Source organism: Microcebus murinus, chromosome 5, assembly GCF_040939455.1.
Source record: "Microcebus murinus isolate Inina chromosome 5, M.murinus_Inina_mat1.0, whole genome shotgun sequence".
NCBI classification, from domain to species: domain Eukaryota; kingdom Metazoa; phylum Chordata; class Mammalia; order Primates; family Cheirogaleidae; genus Microcebus; species Microcebus murinus.
This window is the reverse complement of record NC_134108.1, coordinates 70,396,665-70,419,956: the sequence shown is the minus strand read 5'-3', so window position 1 is coordinate 70,419,956 and position 23,292 is coordinate 70,396,665. Positions and strand designations below refer to the sequence as shown.

Genomic DNA, 23,292 nt, shown 5'->3' with positions numbered 1-23,292 from the left:
TCAGTTCACTGTCCCTCAGACTGTTGGAGGGCCGTTGGAGAGTGCGGCGCATATTCCACACATGCGCACTGTGGGCCTGGGATGAGTCCACCACTAAGCAGGACAGGCAGCGGCAGCAAAAACACCCGGTGGGCCAGATAAATGTCCTCGATGGGCCACATGTGGCCTGTGGGCCATAGTTTGAGGACACCTGGACTAGAGGGTAAGATAGATATTACTAGAGGGTAAGACAGATGTGGAGTAATTAAAATTGTGATACGTGCTTTGAAGGAGAAGAACTGGGTTATATAAGAGAAAAAAACAGGAGTAAAATTTATTTAGTTTAGGGATTCAGTAAAGAAGCACCATATAAACATCCACAGATCACCTTAAAAGTATAGTTATAGATGTTTGTGGAAAAAATTTACTTTCTAATCTTTCTGTTTTTGCTTTCTGTTTAAGGATATCAGTTTAGAGTCAGTAATAGTTGATCATCAGGATGATTCCTTTAGAGCAGAAACAATTATCAAGGATTATTCATATCTTATACATATAGGTGAGTACTTTAGTTTTATTAATAGAAATAACTCCAGTTTCCTTTAAATATAACAATAATTTGGTCTACAGTCTAAGTAACTATAATATTTTATCTGTTGTCATTTTTGATCATTTTTTTCTATAAGTAGGCATGTAGGTGCTCCTGAGCACCCATCACTAGGTGCCCCTTAACACTGGCCTGTTCCTTACTAGCTCTGCCATGAAAAGTCTGGCCTGCAAATTTGTGTTGTATCCCTCAGCTACCAATCCCTTCATGACTAAATACCAGCTTTGTATTTTTCGGTTAGGACAGAGAAAAAAGTGGGAGAAACTGGGGTACCCTACACTAGCTCATATATGAAAAAACAAACAAAAATTCCACGGTCAAAAATATGAAACTCTTGGTTGCCCCTATTGCATTGGAAGGACTGAAATAATGCAAAATTGTAAATTCCAGATAACCATTTGAACATAGTAAAATTTAGAATAGACATTTGTAAAAATATTTCTTACCTCTCCCTCTTCTAGAATGTAAGTTCCTTAAGGGCAAGGATTTTTCTTTCTCATCAACTGTTAAGTCTATAACACCTAGAAAAGTGCCTGTCACACATAGATGCTAGATATATATATATATATATATATATATATATATATATATATATATATATATATATTTTAAATAACCAAATGAGTATTCAGCTTTGGAGAACAATAAGAAAACAAAAACTAAGCTTGCCCCAGGCCTGGCCTCTGTTCACATATGCACATGCACACACCCTGGGGCATGCATGCTTCAGGTCTACCTCTCTCATATCCTGCTTCTTTCTTGATTTATAAGATTGTCAGTCTGGGGCCATGCTTGAACTAATGTCGGTTAGCCACTGTGGGCAATTGAGTATTTACTGTTCAGTTAATAGGGAAAGAAATGGAAGAATTGAATAAATATATATTTATGATAAATAATTTAATTCTCCATTTTGATTATGTATAATTTCTTTCCTTTGGTCTCTCAGAATACATTTTACTTATTTTGAGGGATTTGAAATAATGCATAAGAGAACTGTTTAAATGATCTTATAAGCTATAAACTGTGTATGAATCGAACTTAGATTTTAACTAAATACATTTTTTTATCTCAGGGCTAAGCCATGAGGTTCAGGAAGATTTTTCTGGTAAGTTTCCAAAAAACAAAAATTATGTGTGTACGTATGTACACATACTTACAGAGAGAAAAAAAGAAAAATCAGCATTTGTCTTATTTTTCTTATGTTTATTTTTATGTTGCAAGACAAAGATTTTTTTTATATAAATAAGTACATTAATTTTTAAATATACTCCTCCCTCTGGTTTCAGGTTGTTTCTTTTCCCTTTGTTCCTTTCATCTCTTTACCCTTTCTTATTTTCTCCTTAAAAAAAAATTCCTGTCTCCTTTCTATTCTTCTTCCTTTCTCAGCTCTGACATATTCCTGACATGTAGCTTGTAGAAATATACTAGAGCAGAAGAATTTTTATTACATGTATATATTGAAAATTGTTTAATATTGACAGGGCATACTAAATTATGAATATTGCTGCATATAAACTTGCAGTGTGGATTTTACGTAGCTGTTTAACAATAGAAAACTCATCATAGAATGGTGGTTTTGTGTTTTCAAGTGCCATCAGATATATGACACTGGTTCAGTGTCTCCCTTTTTCTGTATATCATATTATATAGAAATTGTAAATTGTATAAATTGTTAAATTGTATAAATTAAGCTCTTTGAAGTCAAGGACCATGGTTAAGCATCAAATCGTGTCAGTGCTCATTGAATTGAGTTCATTTGACCTATTTATCTTAAAAAGTTGTAAATTGTTATTGATTTCTATGTTTACAGTAAGAGAGAGCAGATGCATTGTTTCTAAAGAAAAATGAAATATGCTTTGGATCTTTAAAAGCATGTTCAATTTATAAAATTTAAATCAGTGTATAGAAGTCTCTATTATACCCATATATTCTAAACTATTTTAATTATTTAAAAAATAAAAAGATAATCCAAAAAGTTTCTAATTATCAAAGATTCCCATATACCTTATTAATTCACTCTGTATTTACTAGGGACTCATTTGCCTGAGGCTATTCTTTTGTTCATTAGGCTCAGGATTGGTCCACTGAATTTACTCATAAGAACCCCTTAGATTCCAACTATGAACTGTTAAAAGAGAGTAAATTAAATTTGCTTCTGGCTAAATTGTATATCTCAGCCCTATTTTTTTTAGCTGTGTGTTAATTAGTTGCTGTGACTATATTTGAGCTTTTATGAAAACTAGCAATATATATTAGTTTGGCCCTTGATAAATTAGTTCGAAAGAAGTTAATCTGAATCTAAAATAAACTGTATTTAATACCATATAAGGCATAAACACTTGTGATGAATAGGTGAACAAAATCTTATTTATCCCATTAATGATTAGCGTCATTCATAATGGGTTAGGACATTTGGACTGTTTGAGAATTACTGATTTTAAAATAAAATCTTGTATTTAATATCAGTGAATACAAATGAAATTTATCTTGTTTTTAGTGCGGGTTGTTGAGAATGTAGGGAAAATAGAGATCGTCCTTAAGAAAAAAGAGAATACTTCTTGGAACTGTCTTGGTCATCCCCTGGAGAATCATAATTCATTTATTCCAAGAAAAGATGCAGGTATGCTGTACTATTATTTTATTACAATAATTTCATGTTCATGAAATGTTGTGTTAGTTGTACAATTGTACCAGAGTTTGGAATGCTGCTTTGGAACTAGCTAAAGGGTCCTTATATCTCCTTCTAGAAAGTTTGAAAGTAACATTGTATCTGTTGGCCTCCTTTTTTTTCATAGAAGTTAAATTTCAGACTCTACTGTTTAATATTTAGGCAAAGAAATGTCATTAGGTAATGATAGTTTGAATAGAGAAGGCTACTTGTGTTTAGACTGTTGACCAACCATTGACTCCGCAGGTCCTCTTTTATGAAAGATGCAAATACAAGTTTTAAGTTTATGCCTTGTATGCACATTTGATTTTTTTTCCTATTAAGAAAAACATGTTTACTGTTTTTCTGCTTACATAAACCAGTTTCTCAGTTTATTCCTAATGGATGATGCCATTCATTTCCTTCTGTTCTTTCAGTATTTTTAAAATCTGAGTTTAACGTATATAGAAAAGGGAGCATATTGTAACTGGTCTATTTGATGAAATTTCACAAGGTGAACACATTCTATATTTTCTTTTTGGAAATTGGTAGGATTTTTTTCCTTGTTTCTAGTGTTTTGAAATTTACAATGATATACCATAATGTAGATCTGTTTTCATCCTTCATGCTGGTGTGCATTCTTAGTGCTAATCTTTTCAATATGGTAACTTATTACTTTCAGTTCTCAGAAATATTATTGATTTTTCACTTCCCTAATCTGTTTTTGCTTTCTAGGTGCATTCTTATATTGAACCTCTTTAACCAGTCCTCTATCTTACCTTTTCTCTCTTATTTTCAGTTTAGCTATGTCTTCTAGCTCTTCTGTTGAATTACTTATTTTTACTCATATTTTTAACTTCTAAGAACTCTTTTGATTTCTATTCCTTTGTTGTAGCATCCCATTCTTATTAGCTTCTCTTATCTTGTCAAGAAGTACTGAAAATGTTTTAGAGTTTTCTTCCTCCTGTGTAACCTCTGTGTCCTCCAAGTTTGTTGTCGTTTGTTTCTTTTGGTGTCTTTTATGTATTAAATACACTTTGAATGTTTGCTGATCCTTGACTATATGCTCATATTTAAGGGAGGGGTTCTAAAAGCTGATTGGAAACTATACATGTGGCTGTGATTTGTCATCAGTTATATTCACTATATGGCTGGATTGTTTCTTTGGGAAAAGTTCAATACCAGTATTTTGTCAGAGTCTCTAGAATGAACGGTCTCCTACCTTGTACCTAGCATTTCAGAAGCCACGTGGGGAAGAAGACAGGGGTATCTATAAACATCACTTAATTTCTTTTCTTTTTCTTTCCCGCTTAGAACATTCTATTAGTTTGATAGGGCTACTATAACAAACTACTACAGACTGGGTGGCTTAACAAAAACTTATTTTCTCACAGTCCTGAAGGCTAGAAGTCCAAGATCAAGATATCAGGGTTGGTCTCTTCTGAAGTCTCAACTATCTTTTAAAAGACCCCATCTCCAAATATAGCCACATTCTAAGGTACTGGGGTTTACGACTTCAACATGCGAATTTGGGGAGCGATACAATTGAGTCATAACATAGACCCAATCCAGAGTCTTTTTGTTTTACCCTCTCTGGAGAGCAAACTTCTAATATTTTGCCATGATGGAAGAGTGTCGGTCATGTGGCTGTGCTAAGTAGGGAAGGATTTCAGGGGGGTGGTGGGACATCCAAGCTTCTTAAATGAACTTTCATTCAGAAAGTGGTTTTAGCTCCATGTTGACTCTGATTCCAGAGGTACTTGGTCCTACAAGTTTCTGACCATCAAAGAGATTTTGTAGTAAAAGTGTGTTGGTTTTTGGTTTTCTACACTTCTAGCTTAGAAGTCAGCTTTCTTGGGTCTGCTGAGTCAATTATCAATCATCTCTTTTGCCTTGTCACCTCCCAAAGTTTATTGCTTTTGTCTCTGATTTTCATTCTTTATGTATTTGTGGGCTTATACCTTAAAAAATAATGAAACACACACACACACAAAGACACAAAACTTCTTTGCTGTTATTTTAGGGGATTCAGAAGGAACTAGCTGCATGTATCAAGTTTATCATCTTTATATATTTAAAATTATTATAAATACTTAAAATTATTGCATGAGATAGAAAAAGCCAAAGTGTTTTCCTACTCTCACCACTCAACACAGAACACTCTGGTTACCAAAATGTGTAGATTTCTTCCTACCAACAACCAATTCTATAGTGACACCAACTGGGTGTTCTACAGTTTAACTCAAATTTGATACTAACTGGAGTTCAGTGCAGACCCCAGAGGTTGAGGGCTCAGTTCCACAAGACTGCCCCCCACTTCATACGACAGTTGCCAGCTCCAGATTGTGACCTGTGCTTCTGACCAACCACCTATAAATTGGGGTTGTCACACCCTCCTCCCTGGGCTCAAAAATTTGCTAGAATGGCCTACAGAATTCAGGGAAATGCTTATGTTTATCCATTTATCATAAAGGATATTACAGAGGATATTGATGAATAGCCAAATGGAAGAGATGCACAGGGCAAGGTATGTGAAAAGGGGTGTGGAGCTTCTTTGCCCTCTATGTGTATGCCACCTTCCCAGCACCTCTATGTGTTCAGCTTTCTGGAAGCTCTTCCAACCCTGCCCTATTGGGTTTTTATGGAAGCTTCATTAGAAAGGTATGATTGATTACACCCTTGACCAATGGTGATCACCTCAACCTTCAACCCCTCTCCCCTCCCTAGAGGTCTGGGGATGACATTGAGGGTTCCAATCCTCTAATCACATGGTTGGTTTCCCTGGCAATTGCCCCCATCCTGAGTCTATCCAGGAGTCTACCAACAGTCTCAGTAGAACAAAATATGCTCCTGTCACCTAGGAAATTCAAGGGATTGAGGAGTTTTGTGTCAGACACTCCTGTTAGGAAATTACAAAAGGTTTTAGGAGCTCTATGTCTGAAACCAGGGTTAAAGACCAAATATTAGAACAAAAGATTCTCTTAGTGTCCCTGTATACAAGGGTGTTAGGAATTCTGTGTCAGGAACCAAGGGCAGAAGCCAATATGTATTTCTTACTATTTTAGAATTATGAAAATATGCTTATAGGTAATTAATTTTCAGAAAAGCACAAAGCAGCCTTATTTTGAGTACACATTGTGTGTAGAAGGCTATTTTATGCACTGTGGTATGAAACAAAGAGCATGAGAAATTATTTTCCCAAGTGGAAGAGAGAAAATATACAAACATGAGATTGAAACATACTTTTATTAAGGAACAGGCCAACAAGAACAAGTTATATAATACAAACCGAACATATTTTGAAGTAGCCCCAAGTGAATAGACACAGATGAATTTGATCTTGAATGACTCCCTGAAGAAAGTGAATTTCAAGTAATGTTTTGAAAGTGAGGTTCATGGCTTTCAAAAAAATTAAATAAAAGTAAAAACTGAAGGACTTTCTGGGTAGATCTACATATTGTTACTGGTTACATATTGTGCCAGGCATTTTGCAGATTGTAGAGAAATAAAAATTTAAGTGGTGTGTAGGAAAGTTCAAATAGATTAATTTTGCCAGAGGAGGAAGCCTGATTTTTGTGGTATTAGGGAGGAAGGACATAGAGGAATAATAGAGTGATTTAGCAGGTCAGAAAAGAATAGGAAAGAGACAATGAAAATGAAAAGAAATAATACTAGAGTGAAATGTCTTGCCCTGAAATTATCTGATTTAGCTAGTGATTGAAAAATAGCAAACCAGATAAAAACCAAGGCCAAGAAATAAAACTGAAACCCAAGCCTGACATCCATTTCTAAGTACTAGTTACAGTGATCATCATTCAGGCATTCTTCTCTGTAATTTCCTGAGAGTTTCCATGAACTCTTTTATTCCTGCTATAAATTTTTCCTCAAGTCCTGAACCACTATTTAAAAAAAAAAGAAAGAACGCTTTCACTTTCTTGTGTGAAATTGTAGCTGTGGATATATTTTTCAGTGAAGTAGGTTTTCTACTTTTGGAAAATAACTCAGAGCTTTGGAGATACTTTTGTTTATTTGACTGAATCAGCAAAGATAATTTTTTCTTTCTCCTTCTCACCCTTAAATCGTAACAAAAACTGTAGGGTATTTTATTCGGTAGCAAAGGTGAATACTTACATCATCAAAGTGTTATAATTAACTGGGTATCAGTAAGCTCAAACATTTACAGCCCGTCATGTGGTTCCTGGGTTTTCAATATATATTGCTAAAATTATTGATTTCTTTGGTATAGCATTCTGGCTTCATCTTACTGAAGTTTCTTTGCTAAAAGAATTTTAGTTTGAAAATAAACTTATAAGTTGAAAACTTTTAATACAATGTCTTCTCATGTCAAATCTAGAATACACTCACATGAAAGATTCATAGTAAAGAACATCAGAGAAGTGAAGCTATTTCATTTTTATCTTCAATTCAAATGTAATATGTAATATTTTAAATTGTATGATGCTTTCAATTAATTTTTTCTCCCCAAAGATGAAGATTATGAGTAAGGGTGTGTGTGTATGTGTGTGTGTGTGTGTGTGTGTGTGTGTGTGTGTAAGAGAAAGAAGGGGAAAGAGAGAGAGATGGCTGAGGAACTTTGCCTATTAAGGGTCAGAAATCAATAGATATTGGGTTGCTATTTCTATACCCAACTTAACATTAACATTTTATTTTACTTACTACTACCTTTATTATGGAGACTTTGATTACCAAAGTTAGTTTTGAAGATTTATCAGCAAACATGCCAGTAAATTAGCCTTGAGAAACAAAATTTTTAAAAAAATTATGTCACAATGTTGATATGTCAACAGCCACTTACAGACATACCTTGGAAACATTGCAGGTTTGGTTACAGACCACCTCAATAGAATGAGTATCACAATAAAGCAAGTCACACAAATATTGTGGTTTCCCAGTGCATATAAAAGTTATGCTTGTACTATACTGTAGTCTACTAAGTGTGCAATAAAATTATGTCTAAAAATACAGTGTACACACATTAATTAAAAAAAATGCTTTATTGCCAAAAAATGCTAATGATGGGAAAGTTGAAGGTAGGAGGAAAAAAGTGCTAATGATTATCTGACCCGTCAGCAAGTAGTAATCTTTTTGGTGGCAGGTCTTGCCTTGATGTTGATGACTGCTAACTGATTAGGGTTGTGGTTGCTGAAGAATACGTTGGCTGTGACAGTTTCTTAAAATATGACAACAGTGAAGTTTCCCACATCGATAGACCCTTCCTTTCACAAAAGATTTCTTTGTAGTATGTAGTGCTGTTCGATAGCATTTTACCCATAGAACTTTCAGAATTGGAATCAGTTGTCTCAAACCTTGCCACTATTTTATCAACTAACTTTATGTAATATTTTAAATCCTTTGTTGTCATCTCAACAGTGTTCACAGCATCTTTACCTGGAATAGATTCCATCTCAAGAAACCATGTTCTTTGCTCATCATCCATAAGAAGCAACGCCACATGCATTCAAGTTTTATCATGAGCTTGCAACATTTCAGTCATGTCGTCAGGCTCCACCTCTGAATCTAGTTCTCTTGCTATTTCCACCACATATACAGTTACTTTTTGCACTGAAGCCTTGGACCTCTCAAAGTTATCCAGGGGTTAGAACCAACTTGTAAACTCCCGTTCCTGTTTATATTTTGACCTCCTCCTATGAATCACAGATGTTCTTAAAGGCATCTAGAATAGTAATCCTTTCCAGACAGCTTTCAATTTTCTTTGCCCAGATCCTTCAGAAGAATCCCTATCTATGGTAGGTATAGCCTACAAAATGTATTTCTTAAATAATACGACTTGAAAGTCAAAATTACTCCTTGACCCATGGGCTGCAGAATGAATGTTGTGCTGGCAAGCATGAAACATCTCCTTGTACATCTACATAAGAGTTCTTGGTGACCAGGTGCCTTGTCAATGAGCAGTAGCATTTTGAATGGAATCTTTTTTTCTAAGCAGTAGGTCTCAACAGTAGGCTTAAAATATTCAGTAAACCATGCTGAAAACAGATGTGCTGTCATCTGGGCTTTGTTTTCTCATTTATAGAATATAGGCAGGATAGATATAATTCTTAAGGGCCCTAGGATTTTCAAAATGGCAAATGGGCATTGGCTTCAACTTTAAGTCACCAGCTGCATTAACCCCTAACACGAGAGTCAACCTGTCCTTTGAAACTTTGAAGTCAGGCATTGACTTATATTTAGCTATTCAAGTCCTCGATGGCATCTTCTTAGAAAAAAGATGTATTCAGTCCTCAGTAGAAGATCTACATTGAAAATCTGTTGTTTAGTGCAGCCACCTTCATTAGTGATCTTAGCTAGGTCTTCTGGGTAACCTGCTCCAGATTCTCCATCAGCACTTGCTGCTTCACCTGTACTTCTATGTTGCGGAGCTGGCTTCTTTACTTAAACCTCAGGAACCAATCTCTGCTAGTGCCAAACTTCTCTTTTGCAGTTTCTTCACCTCTCTCTCAGTCTTCACAGAAATACGGAGAGTAAGGGCCTTGCTGTGGATTACTCTTTGGCTTAAGGAAATGTTGTGGCTGGTTTGATCTTCTATCTAGATCACTAAAACTTTCTCCATATCAGCAGTAGTCTGTTTCCTTTCTTATTATTCATGTGTTCCCTGGAGTATCACTTTTAATTTTCTTCAAGAACTTTTCCCTTGCATTCACAACTTGATTGTTTGGTACAAGAGGCTTAGCTTTTGACATGCCTTCTTTGCTAAGCTTAATCATTTCTAGCTTTTGATTCATAGTGAGAGATGTGCAACTCTGTCCTTTTTTTTTGGACACTTAGAGGCCATTGTAGGATTATTAATTGGCCTGATTTCCATATTGCGTTTCAGGGGATAGGTGTGAGGAGTGGGAAGAGATGGAGGAATCGGAACACAGAGCAGTCAGAACACAACATTTATTGGTTATGTTTGCTGTTTTACATGGGTGAAGTCATGACACCCCAAAACAGTCACAATAATAACATCAAAGATCATCGATTAATCAAGGTAGGGTAATCAAGGTTAGGGTAATCAAGGATTACCCTAACAGATATTATAATAATAATGAAATAGTTTGAAATATTGCAAGAATTAATAAAATGTGACACAGAGACAAGAAGTAAGCACATGGTGTTAGAAAATTGGTGCTGATATACTTACTCAACACAGGGTTGCTACACACCTTCGATTTGTAAAAAATGCAGTATCTACAAAGCACAATAAAATGAGGTGTGCCTGTATACAGGCCTTTTGATTAAAAATATATATACCTTATATATATTGATAGATGGATATATACATGCTTTGTACCTATCTTTTAAATTCAAGTTGAAGTACATGAAATTGCTGATATTTAACAGGTTTTTTTAGCTAGAAAAATGGCAGTTTCACACAGTTTGACCTGTACTTTCATCAAGGCTTCTTAGCAACTGACACCATGTGTGGGAGCATGCAAACACACGCGCGCGCGCACACACACACACACACACACTGGAGTATTGTCTGTACTTGTAAATTTGCTTATCAGCGCACTGTAAGCAGTCGTTTGATTTAGACTTTCTGTAGGGCATATGATTCTGCAGGTAAGCTGCTTGCCCTCACAATGGACAGATCCTCTTGGAGGTGTAGAAAGAATCACCCTCGCCTCTTCTCAACCCTTGCCTGTGCATCCATGTTTCTTTGCTGTCTTAAATAAGCATTCGAAATTATTAGAAATGAAGAAATATTGTGCATAGCAAATAAAAACTTCACCATGCTTTGTTTTCTCCTTAAATTGCTTCTTCTGCCCAGCAGGCATAAACTTGTTGCTTGCACAGTAACTGTAAAGTGCTTTGGCATCTTACTATCTTCCTTTCATTTCTATCAGAATGGCCTGAATATGAAATCTGAATAAATGCAAAATAGATGGGGCAGTCTGTAATTGAGTAAAAAATTATTTACTGTATTAAAGGAGACAATAGGAGAAGTTTGAAAATTTACAATTGAAGTGATCAAGCACTGCAGTATATAATATTTGCTGAATTATTAGTTCCGGAACATTAGAGGAAAGATGATAGGCATAGAAGTGTTTGAACTTAGTGACAATCTTGCCAAATGTTTTCGTTTTCTAAAGACCCCATTTAACCTAGGCTTGGAGAAACAGCTGCCTTTCTCTTAGTTTAAGGCTAATGGTTAACTCAAAATCTTTACTTTGAAAGAAAGATTCAGTTTACATCAGTCTACTTGAAGTGGTGAAACATCTTAATACACTTTAGGAATATTTTTAACAATAATTAAAACAAAAAGGAATCTATACTCTATTGTCAATTTAATATTAATTTAGCCAGTCTTGGTGGCTCACACCTGTGATCCTAGCACTTTGGTAGGCTGAGGCAGGAAGATCACATGGGCCCAGGAGTTCGAGTCAAGTCTGGGCAATAGTGAGACCCCTCTCTACAAAAGATAAAAAAATTAGCTGGGTGTAGTGGTATGCACTTGTGGCCCCAGCTACTTGGAAGGCTGAGGCAGGAGGATTGCTTGAGCCCCAGGAGTTGGAAGCTGCAGTGAGCTCTGATGACACCACTTTACTTTAGCCCAGGCAACAGAGCAAGATCCTATCTCAAAAAAAGAAAAAGTAATAATAATTTTAAAATCATATATAGAAATTCCTAATTTTTGAGTATTCTACTTCATGATGTTTTATCCAAATATATAAGTAGACATGAACCCATAGATATTTATCATCCCTACTGTTTAAAAGTTGTGAATATATTCTTATTCATGTATACAAGTGTGGTTAAAAAACTATACTACTAGAAATTAAGTGGAAACTCAAAATTAGTGAAAATGCTGAATAATTTTTAAAAACAATAACAAAATACATGCTGTTATATTTCTAAAGGTATACAAAAACTCAGATTTTGTTTCTTTAGTATAAGAAACTATTCTAATGACTTTATGAGTTTCAGTTATTTTATCAATCATAATGTTAATAAATGTTTTTAAAGTGCTTGAAAATAGTTTATTTTCAAGTGTTCTAAACATCATCCCTATAGTCAAGTTGACTGCTCATCAAAACCACTGTCTTGGAAGAAACAGACAGCTGGCAAGGTTAAATCAGCCTGGCTCCTGCTGTATGAACTATAACAAATTCTAAATGGACTGTTTATTGAATTGAAAAGCTGTACATTGTGGGGTTTTTTTCTTTGTGGTCATATCTAAATATTTATGTCTATATATTTTTAAATATTGTAGCTGTTTTAGATTGTTTCTTTTCCATAGATAGCATTTTTAGTTGTGTAGTCTCACCAATTGGTTGTCCTGGTTGGTTTAGGAAGTTCTTGCAGGAATAAATGAGAATAAGTAGATTGTAAATTAGGAAATAAATAAATTATATTTAGGTAATTGAAAGTAATAAAGAATACTAAGAAAAGGTATCGGAACAGTAAAGAATGGGAATAGTGAGAAAGAACTGTACCTGGGAGGAATCTTGACTTGCTGAACTGCTGGTTCCTTAATTTGAACATTAAATAGTCAGTAGCGAGTTTTAAACAATGGAGGGATAATCTATAAATATTTGTGCTTGGAGTGGCATGCTTAAAATAAGTAGGAAGACACTAAAGAATGATGTATTAGTCTAGAACATGGTCCTCAAATGTTTTAAACAAGGCCTAGCGAGTTAGGACAAGAAATGCTAATAACTTTTTGTTCTATCCCACGCCTTTTCCAGCTGTCCTGTGACCTTGGGCAAGCTTTTTAACTTCTGTAAGCCTCTGTTTGTAGCAGGGAAAATAAAAGTACCTAAGTACTTTAAAGGTACACTAAATGCCAGAAGAAATCCCCAATTAAGGGCAATGTGAACTCCTAGTCCAGTCCTCTCTTTTTGTTGTATCTCCCATTGAAGACTATGCCTGTTTTCTATTTTAGCATTGTGAAATTCTATTTTTTTAAAAGGGGAAAATACAGTTTCTTTTTAACTTTAAGAAAATAGTATGCCTAAATTATATAACCCTCCATTTTTCATTATTAGTCTGAGTATCTCAATATTAATTATGTGTATTTTATTAAAAGAAGTTAGGCATTTGAGGCAGAAATGTTTCTGTTTTATGTTTTTGTTTCACAATCTTATATTTATTTTAAAATTTCTCATTTTTTATATAACTATCTGTGCTTACAAAGCCAAAAGCCTAACGCTTAAATAATGGCATTGTCCAGACTGAAGTAGTCAGTAGCATCTGCTTTCTGCATCTTTGTCCTCATACGCCACAGTTCTCATCTGTCTCTGCTGTCTTTCTCAGTGCAATTGAAAAATAAAAACTTTCTTAAATATTTTTTAAAACATTTAGAACCTATAGTTAGGATGTTCTCTTGAAATTATATCAGCCTTTTATCAGTAAAAGATTGAAATTATGTCAGTGACATTAGATAACAGGAATGCTGTGTCAACTCTCTAATGGGATAAGTCAGTAAATCACTGTAAGCCAATATTTCTTTGTGTTTTATGTAGAGTCGGAGAGATGCATACTTAACTATAGCAATCCTTTCTGGCAAATTGTGGAGTGGAAATTGTGAAGTCAGAAGGTAAACATTTTCATCCAGCAGTAAAGTTATCAGGGTGACATGCACTAGATTTGATTAGAGGAAAACATTGTGGCTCTTAGACTTGGGCGAGAGGGGGACCTGCTCTGCCCCAATGAGTGTCCAACAGAGCTGAGGATGAGAAGGCAAGGGATTAGCAATGGGGGTGCAGGTTTCGTTCTTCTGCCATCACACTGGATGATACTCTGACTTTAAGAATCCTGAATTTGAACTTAGCCTTCTAGGATAGTATGAAGGTATATATTTCAAGGTACAGCATAGAACATACTTTATTTGACAGTTATCTGTGTGATTTATAACTTTTAAATATTTAGACATATATTGTTTAGAGGTCTCTGTTTGCATTCTCACTGTGGGTTCCAGAAAGCTCCCAAAGAAAGGCGTAGGAGATCATTTGAACCTTCATTTCTCCTTGTGGGTGGGCCTATGTCCTTTGGCCCTTTGGTTGGTCCAGTGCAGGTTAGGCCTTCCACAATCACTTTAGGGTGGTGGTCTTAGCCATAATCTGGTCCAAGCCTATGTCTTAGCACTAGAGTGAGGTGACCTGAAGTGATGCCCCCAGGTTTTTGTGTAAAACAATAAACTCTACAGTTCTGTACTTACTGAGCTACCAAGGTAGCAGGTGGAAAATTGAGTGACTGAGATCTTTGGTGTACAAAAGGGAGGAGAAAAGTTCGATCCAGCTGTGGCCAAATGGTTTCTTAGGATTACATATGAATTTCAGTTTTTCACTGAGCGTTGATTGTTAGCTGTTGGGCTTCTACTTTCTAAGATCTGGAGTAAATCTTTCTGCACCCACTTAAATATTTTTAGGTTGAAAAAAAAACAGAATAATTAGGATGAGAAATACATTATCACGGTTAATTTCTTTATATCTCTGTAAATACTGTTTTATGAGAGAGGAAATAATGAAAAAAATGAGTATCCTCAGTGTACTCTGGTATGCTGTTTATGTCCAAAAGAGAATTTTTAAGTGAAAATATTATTTCAGAACTTCTATAACAAGTTCTTCTAATCTAAATGGTATTATTTTGCTTTCTATACAAATAATATTTTCTGAGCCTGGAGTATTAATTTCAGATATTTCCAGTATTTATAGAAATACTTGGTTTCTTTTATTTGTATATTAGTACAACAAATCTAGCATCTTCAGTTTTCCACTTAATTTTCCAGATACTAAAACTTATACATTTAAGCATAAAAGTTTATTTTTTGTTTTAATAATTTTTGACAGTTAAAAACATTCTATAATTCATATATATAGTACATATACACAGAGAAACACAAGAATGTATATTTTTCTTGCATTTATCAAAGAAATATTTCTAAAATTGCTTAATAATGCTAATATTCTTAAACCTTAAAAGTTAAAGCTTCAGGACTTTTTCATTGTGTAAGAAAAGACTTTAGAATATAAATTTGTTCATTATCAAATATTTTTCACACATATAATTTTATAAATATAAAGCTTGAGAAATGGAATTATTTAAAAAGCAAATTTAAGAAGAAATAAATTAGATTTATTTTTTAGAATGTAATGGTTTTAATGTGCTTTAAAAACATGAAGAAATAATGCTCATAAAGTTTATTTTTCAAATTATAGAAGCATTTATAAGCCTTAACACAATAGAAATGTCAGGAAACAAAGTAAAAAATTAATCATAATAGTGATGAATTTTTTAAATGTGTAGGCATTTTAGTGAAATTGAAGCTTTCTAGAGAGCAAAAGGTGAGTATGTGCTCTCTCTAAGTGATCTAGTATTCTTATTAATTTATGTGTCAATAAGAGAAAATGAATCACTTTTTAGGTTTGTACTACAGAAAGTGCCAGTTAATTTCCAAGGAAGATGTTACTCACGATACGAAGCTTTTCTGTTTGATGCTGCCACCAACCACTCATATTCTGGTGCCCATTGGGCAACATGTTTACCTCAAGCTAACTATTACAGGTAAGGTGAACAGAGGCTTTGGGGGAACATTTTCTTCTTTTATAAGCAGTTGAAAATCAATACTAATCTTTTTAGGAAGCAACCATTTAAGTTATTAATAAATGTTTCCAGGCCAGCTAGTTTAGTATAGCTAGAATCTAGGTTTGTGGATGCAGTGCTTCCTACGCGTTGGAACGATAGCTGTGTCACATTAGTGTACGGAACAAAGAAATTGCCACTAGTTAGAGATGGTTCCACTAACATTTTAATTTACTACTAATAAAACCCTAAAGGGAAGAGGTGAGGGGGTACACAAATGGTCCTCCATGAAGACAACTACTAGGAGCTCATACTAGCATCTCTTATTAGCTACTTAGGACTATATTATTTAGAAGTTGAATTTATAAAATTCAAAATGAGTAGATGATTATAAATGATTTTCTTATATATGCTATCAGTATTAGAAACTCTATAAATGTATAAATGTGAATTCTTTTCCCCTCATTTTCATCCTAAAATTACCTCACTTGTTTTAAATACTCTTCTTATTGATGTCCAACATTTTCTTGGCCTTTTGAAGCTGCAAAAGATAAAATTCTCATGTTAGTCATAGTGTTTCCAGCAATCAATCTTTATAGGCTACCAGCTAGGATTTGGTAGATATGGTGTACTATGATGACACTGTTAAGTTTTTATCTGCATCATCACTAGTGGCAGGTTACCATTCAATATCGGGTATCTTCCCCTATGCAGTTATTGCCAATGTATTTTAATTTACATATAGTTTAATTTTGTATATATCAAGGGGTCATTAATAAAATTTTGATTTTTTTAAATGGGTAACGACTCTTTAGAATTTGACTAGCTAAACGTATAACATGAATTCTTATTTATTTTACCCTTTTTAAAAATAATATTAATAGAAGTAGTTGGATTAACATTCTTTTCATTCAGTTACCAAAGTAATGTATAATATGTTAAAACATTAAAACAATTAAAAATATGTAAAGTAAAAAGTGAAATTCCTCCCTTTCTCCCCAAATGATCTCATTGGCCATCAGTAACCATATTAAAAATTTGGTATATAATTAAAACTATGTTAATACTTTTAGATATCTCTATGGTAAATCTTTGATGCTATTTTTGGTGTAGCCCATTGTAGTTTATGTGCTGATAGGGTAGATGGTTGACTAAAATCATTAACATATATCCTGGCTGGGCATAGTGGTTCATTCCTGTAATTTTAGCATTTTGGGAGTCTGAGGTGGGAGGATTACTTGAGGTCAGAGGTTGAAGACTAGCCTGAGAAAGAGCAAAACCCCATCTCTACAAATAATAGAAAAAATTATCCAGGCATGATAGTACGTGCCTGTAGTCCCAGCTACTTGGGAGGCTAAAGCAGGAGGATTGCTTGAGCCCAGGAGTGTGAGGCTGCAGTGAGCTATAATGATGCCACTGCACCTCTAGCCTGGGCAACAGTGCAAGACCCTGTCTCAAAAACAAAAAACAAACAAACAAAAACGACCGGGCGCGGTGGCTCATGCCTGTAATCCTAGCATTCTGGGAGGCCAAGGTGGGAGGATCGCCCAAGGTCAGGAGTTCGAAACCAGCCTGAGCAAGAGCAAGACCCCGTCTCTACTAAAAATAGAAAGAAATTAATTGGCCAACTAAATATATATGTAAAAAATTAGCCAGGCATGGTGGTGCGTGCCTGTAGACCCAGCTATTTGGAAAGCTGAGGCAGGAGGATCACCTGGGCCCAGGAGTTTTGAGGTTGCTGTGAGATAAGCTGATGCCAACGCACTCTAGCCTGGGCAACAGAGTGAGACTCTGTCTCAAAAAAGAACCAAAACAAAACAAAACGAAAACACAAAAACAAAGAAACAACCATATATCCCTATTTGATTAGACTACATTTAATAAAAGAAGGTTGTTTACATTATGGGTAAAGTATTGATTTATTAAAATTATTTTAGCACATATACTTACATATATGATACAGAAGTGTATATACTTACATATATTATATACATGTACTATAACATATAGTTAGAATTATATACATATTAGGTATATAGTTTTAAGTGTATACTAATATTGTAAAATTTGTATGTTTCATCTTTATTAAGAGCTTTTCAGATTTTTAGAATTTAATTTCTTTGTTGTGATTTTTTTCTAGGTACAGAAATAGTAAAGCCATATACACCTGTATCTCATTCCTTACTCCCAGAGTTCAAAGAACCAGTTCTTCCCAATAATAACTATATCTACTTTTTGATCAAAGTCTATCCTGCTGGACTCTTCACACCAGAGCTTGATCATCTTCAGACTGGTTAGTATTTTACATTTTTTAAACCTCATTTGTGCTCTAGATTGGATCAAACTGTCCTCTAGTTATTTATCTCCATGTGGGAGTTTATCAAATATCTTAAACTCAACATGACCAGGGTCATCTTCTCTTTGTCTCACTCAACCTATCCGTACTCCACATTACCTGTCTTCATTATTTGCAGCATCACTGTTCAACCTTGACCCAATCTGGAGACTTGAGTCATCCTTGATTCTTTCCACTTTCTCTCTCTCAATCCAATCAGCCAGTAAATACTATTGAATCTACCTCTCGGTGACTTTTTAATCTTTACTCCCTATCGCTTCTGCCATTCTCTTAAAGCAAACCTTTATCATTTCTTTCTTGGCCTGTAACTGGTCTCTTAAAATTGACTCTAACTGGCATCTTTCTCTATCTGCATTTTCCAGTTCTTTCTCCAAACTGTCCTTAGAATAGAGTCAATCATGTTGCTCTGCAGCTTTGAAACCTCTGATGGGTCCCCATTGCCTTTACTTTGTAGTCTACGAAGACTTTGATGATCTCTTCAGCTTCATCTTTGCTATGCAGAAATACTTGTGCTACTCATAGTTTCACAAGTTTGTCATCCTCATTCATTGGTACATGCAGTTGCCTCACCTAGGATGCCCATGAACCCTTTTTCTACCTGTCAGGTGTCTATTTTTAAAAACCCAAACAAAATACTACTTCCTTTATAAAACCTCTCTCCTCCCCTGAACCCCCCAATAGCTAACACTTTGTTCATAATGCTACTATAATAATAAATATGTTCCTTCTTTATAAGTCTTTGGGTTTAAGGGCAGAAATTGTCTTATCTTTGTATCTGCAGTGCCTTGCATGGCAGTTGGCACATAAGAGGCTGTGAGTAAATGTACTTTGAAAGTATGAATAAAAAACTATAGTGAGATCTATTAAGATTTAAAGACCTCTCTTCTTGCCTCTTCCCCCTTTTCTGTGTTTCCTTTTCACTGCTTTTTACCTAATGGCAAAAGTGTTTTTCCTCTTTCTAAGGCAGCATTAGCAGTTCATTGAGGTACCAATGAAGTGGATCACTAAAATTTGAAAATAAAGAAAATTATGTTACTTTCTAAAAGTTAAGCTTAGAAATTGACACATAGTCATTCTCAGTTATATAAACCAAAGTATTGTATATGAATGTGAATCTGCAATATTTTGAAATACCTACAAATCTAGTGAAGGTCACTATCACATTGTGAAGAAAGGACTGACACTTGATTGTCATATAGTAAGTGGAAACTTAATGAAATATGTATTATAACCTGTTTATAGAGATGTTGTGAACATAGGAGGGTAGAGAGAGCCTAGAGCATGGAGAAGGTAAGCCCAAAGTATAAGATGAAGTGTTATTTCAACTTTATGCAGGCAAGTGAGACATGGCACAAATACTGTGTCACTTAGAGAGTTGTGCGCTTACATGGTAGTGATAACTCAGGCAGCCTCATCATGGCCTAAATTAATGCCCCCATACAATCGTCCACCTCTTTGTTTCAATCCCATGTTCACCAGGCAACTTTTATATGATTAATTTGGCCTTTCACATGTTCTGATACTAGGAATAAGATACCCTGGGACATGTAATGTCCAAGTCACTAGATACATATAACCCCAGCTGTAAATCAGTTGCCATTCTGGCATGTGTACTCTCATCTCTTGTCAATTTGATTAGCATCGGTCACCGTCCCTCAGTCTAATCAGTTTTGTAACATTGAAAAGACTGAACTGTTCGTGAAAGGTGCCAAGTTAATACTATCCTGTGAGGCTTCTTTAGTAACCAGCCATCTATCTGGATTTTTCCTAAGGGCATTCTGATCCTATGATCCCTTTCAAGCTATAACAAGAAGTTTCTATTACTTTCAAATACTGAATTAATCAGTTACTGCAAGATTCTTACTATCCTGCAATGGAAAACAAAGGTGAAGTTGTAAGCATCCAAACATTTTAAAATAAACTAGATGAGCCAGGTGCGGTGGTGCACACATGTAATCTCAGCACTTTGGGAAACTGAGGCAGGAGGATCACTTGAGCCCAGGAGTTCAGGGTTACAGTGAGATATTATCATGCCACTATGCTCCAGCCTGGGTGACAGAGTGAGACCGTGTTTCTGAAAAACGTAATAATAATAAAATCGAATATTTGAAATCATTTAAAAATTATGGACACTTTTATTTTTCATTTTTAAAATTACATTGGAAATTCTGAATCTAGTCCTAAAGGCAGTTTTCTTGAATGATACATGGTGTTTGTATCAACTGTAGAAAATGGGCACTGGGGATTGTATGCACTGTAGAAAATAGGCACTTATTTTCATCTGTGTTGATTCTAGATTGGAAAGTGGCATGCTCTGAGTACAGTTGACTGTTTCTGATCTTGCTTTGTTTTTATAGGAATTAAACTCAAAACAACCTTGTTGTTTTAATTGATAGACCTTTTCAAAAATTTGATGGAGGAGAGGTCATCACATTTACCAGCATGAGGTTTTAGAATACATTTCTATTTCAATTTCCTCACCTACTAATACTATTACTATGGTTAATAATCAGATGTAAATAGTGAATATCTATTCTCACCCTTTGCCATGCAAGACATGTATATATGGACTCTGCTTTTAAAGTACTTATAATTTAAATTAGCAATCAATTCTTTATTGATAATTTGCAGATAAATACTTTGTAGTAGTTTGTAAATTTCAGACTTCAGGTGATTTGGGAAAATAACAGTGGGAAATGATGTCATAAAATCTCATTATTAATTTGATTATAATGATGTAATCCAGACATACTTGGTGGCATAGTGATTACCCCTGAAACTCTTCGCATATCATAAAGACTGATATATTAATTTGCAAGTTCAGTATTCATCTTGTTACTCATCAATCTTCTAAATTCAGCTACTTTTTAGCCTTCTAGTTTCCCTGCTGGGTGTTTCATTTTGTTTTGCTGATTTAGTTTATATTTCATTGTTTAGGAAATTTTGTTTCTGTAAGCAATCCTGAGGGCAATTTTAAAATATCCATCTTACAAGAATTAGAAGATCTCTTTTTGTTGGCAGCTGGAACAGGCTTCACTCCAATGGTTAAAATACTGAATTATGCTTTGACTAGTATACCTAGTCTCAGGTATGTATTTTTATGTCTAATTACTATCTTTTTTGAGGCTGTTATATTAGTATAAGATATCCTAAATTGACTACTTGCTGGATCTTAATAGACATGTTCTCATTCCCTCATTAATCATTTCTTTTTTTTTTTTTTTTTTTTTTTTTTTTTTTTTTTTTGAGACAGAGTCTCGCTTGTTGCCCAGGCTAGAGTGAGTGCCGTGGCATCAGCCTAGCTCACAGCAACCTCAAACTCCTGGGCTCAAGCAATCCTTCTGCCTCAGCCTCCCGAGTAGCTGGGACTACAGGCATGCGCCACCATGCCCGGCTAATTTTATATATATATATTAATTGGCCAATTAATTTGTTTCTATTTATAGTAGAGACGGGGTCTCGCTCTTGCTCAGGCTGGTTTCGAACTCCTGACCTCGAGCAATCCGCCCGCCTCGGCCTCCCAAGAGCTAGGATTACAGGCTTGAGCCACCGCGCCCGGCCCATTTCTTATACGGCCTCCTCCAGTCCTAGCTATTTTATTAAGTTGGTTCTTATCTCATTTCAGTTTTTGATATTTTTGGTTATCTACTTGACACTAAAACATTCACCCTAGTTCACTTTAGATTTTCCATTTGTGTATATTTTAAATGTTATTAATTAGTTTTTTCTGAGTTTTTTTTTTCTTTTAAGGAAAGTGAAGCTGATGTTCTTCAATAAAACAGAGGATGATATAATTTGGAGAAGCCAATTGGAGAAATTAGCATTTAAAGATGAAAGGTATTAAACTGGTATTAGCTCTGCATTTATATATTTATATCTATATAGTAAGTCTAGGCCTTATCTCCTTTGGTGGGAGCTTGAATTTACCAGGAAGCTCCTTCAAAGAAAAAATAAATTAATTAATAATTACTTAATGTAGATAATGTTAATGTCCCCCCTCCTTCAAAGAAATACTGTCTAATAAGATCTAGGTAACCTCATATATGTATAAATAAAATGTATATTTGGCTTTATGATCATGTTATATAATTTGTACTGAGTTGGGTTTCATTGAAAATGTTCCAGTGTAGCCAATTTGGTAATCCAAGATTTTCTTGTATAAAGAGGGGGAGATAAAGCAAATTTGGTAAGGATGAATTAAGCAAAATTAACCACAGTACATACAAGATTTCTAATGTCTGTTGTGACTTTCCAAGAGAGGGATTTCTTATGCATTGTTTAGCAAGATGCTCTTCATTTTTTGTTTGTTTGCATTAACACTTAACAATAGCCCTATCACTAGTGGTCCTCAGTATATACTTTGAGAAATACTGATAGAGACAATAAAAAAAAGTTCTAGTCAAGCTGAACTCAGTAGTATAATGAGGCAGAAAATATAGCAAATTAAAAATGTATTTTATTGAAAAAAGAGTCCAGCATAGTCAACTGAAATAAGAAGATAATTTAAATGAGCATATGCCCCATCGCCCCTAAAAATATTTGAAAACAATAGAACGTTTAGAACAAATTTTTTACAAGGGGAGTGAATTGGACAAGCTATTATACTTTCTAAAGCATTTCTGTAATCATTAAAAGCTATTTGTAAGAATTTCAGGACTTTATAAGTTGCACAAAATATGTGAAGTAGATATTTGTTGATGATAGTATGGTATAGGTGAAATTCTAGGCCTTTTAAAATTTAGAGGTCAAGCCCTTAGAACTCAGTTGTCTCAGGGGCTCTAGGTTCTTCTGAATATTTTCTCAATATCCATAATAAGGTAATGCTGTGGTATTTTCCAGTTCTTTTTCCTTTGTTGCCTCCTATCATCCTCCCTTTAACTTATTCATCCTTGAATTATTTACTATTCTTTACATACTAAAAACATAAACCTAAGAATATTTCCTATACTTAGGTAGTTGTATGTCAATTTAGAGAATAGTTTAAAGAAATACAAATTCTTAGGTTTTCAAGTATCTTTTACACTAATTTTCAAAGTAGAAAATTGGAAGCATTTATCAAGAACCCTAAAGACCTAAATTCTAGTTCCCATTATACTCCTCACTGGCATGAAACTTTATTCAAAAATTACTAGTTCTATGGGCCTGTCTCTTTATCTT

At 34.7% G+C, this 23,292-nt stretch overlaps 1 protein-coding gene across 1 annotated transcript in view; it reads left to right on the top strand.

Annotated features, from left to right (window-relative positions):
- Nucleotides 1–23,292, top strand: part of CYB5R4 (cytochrome b5 reductase 4) — an 86,636-nt gene that overhangs the window by 46,943 nt on the left and 16,401 nt on the right. Inside the window, exons 8-14 of the mRNA XM_020287073.2 lie at nt 442–535; nt 1,656–1,688; nt 3,081–3,203; nt 15,621–15,761; nt 17,920–18,072; nt 21,073–21,223; nt 21,886–21,972. Coding sequence (XP_020142662.2) covers nt 442–535; nt 1,656–1,688; nt 3,081–3,203; nt 15,621–15,761; nt 17,920–18,072; nt 21,073–21,223; nt 21,886–21,972 — 782 coding nt within the window. The remainder of the gene's footprint in view (nt 1–441; nt 536–1,655; nt 1,689–3,080; nt 3,204–15,620; nt 15,762–17,919; nt 18,073–21,072; nt 21,224–21,885; nt 21,973–23,292) is intronic.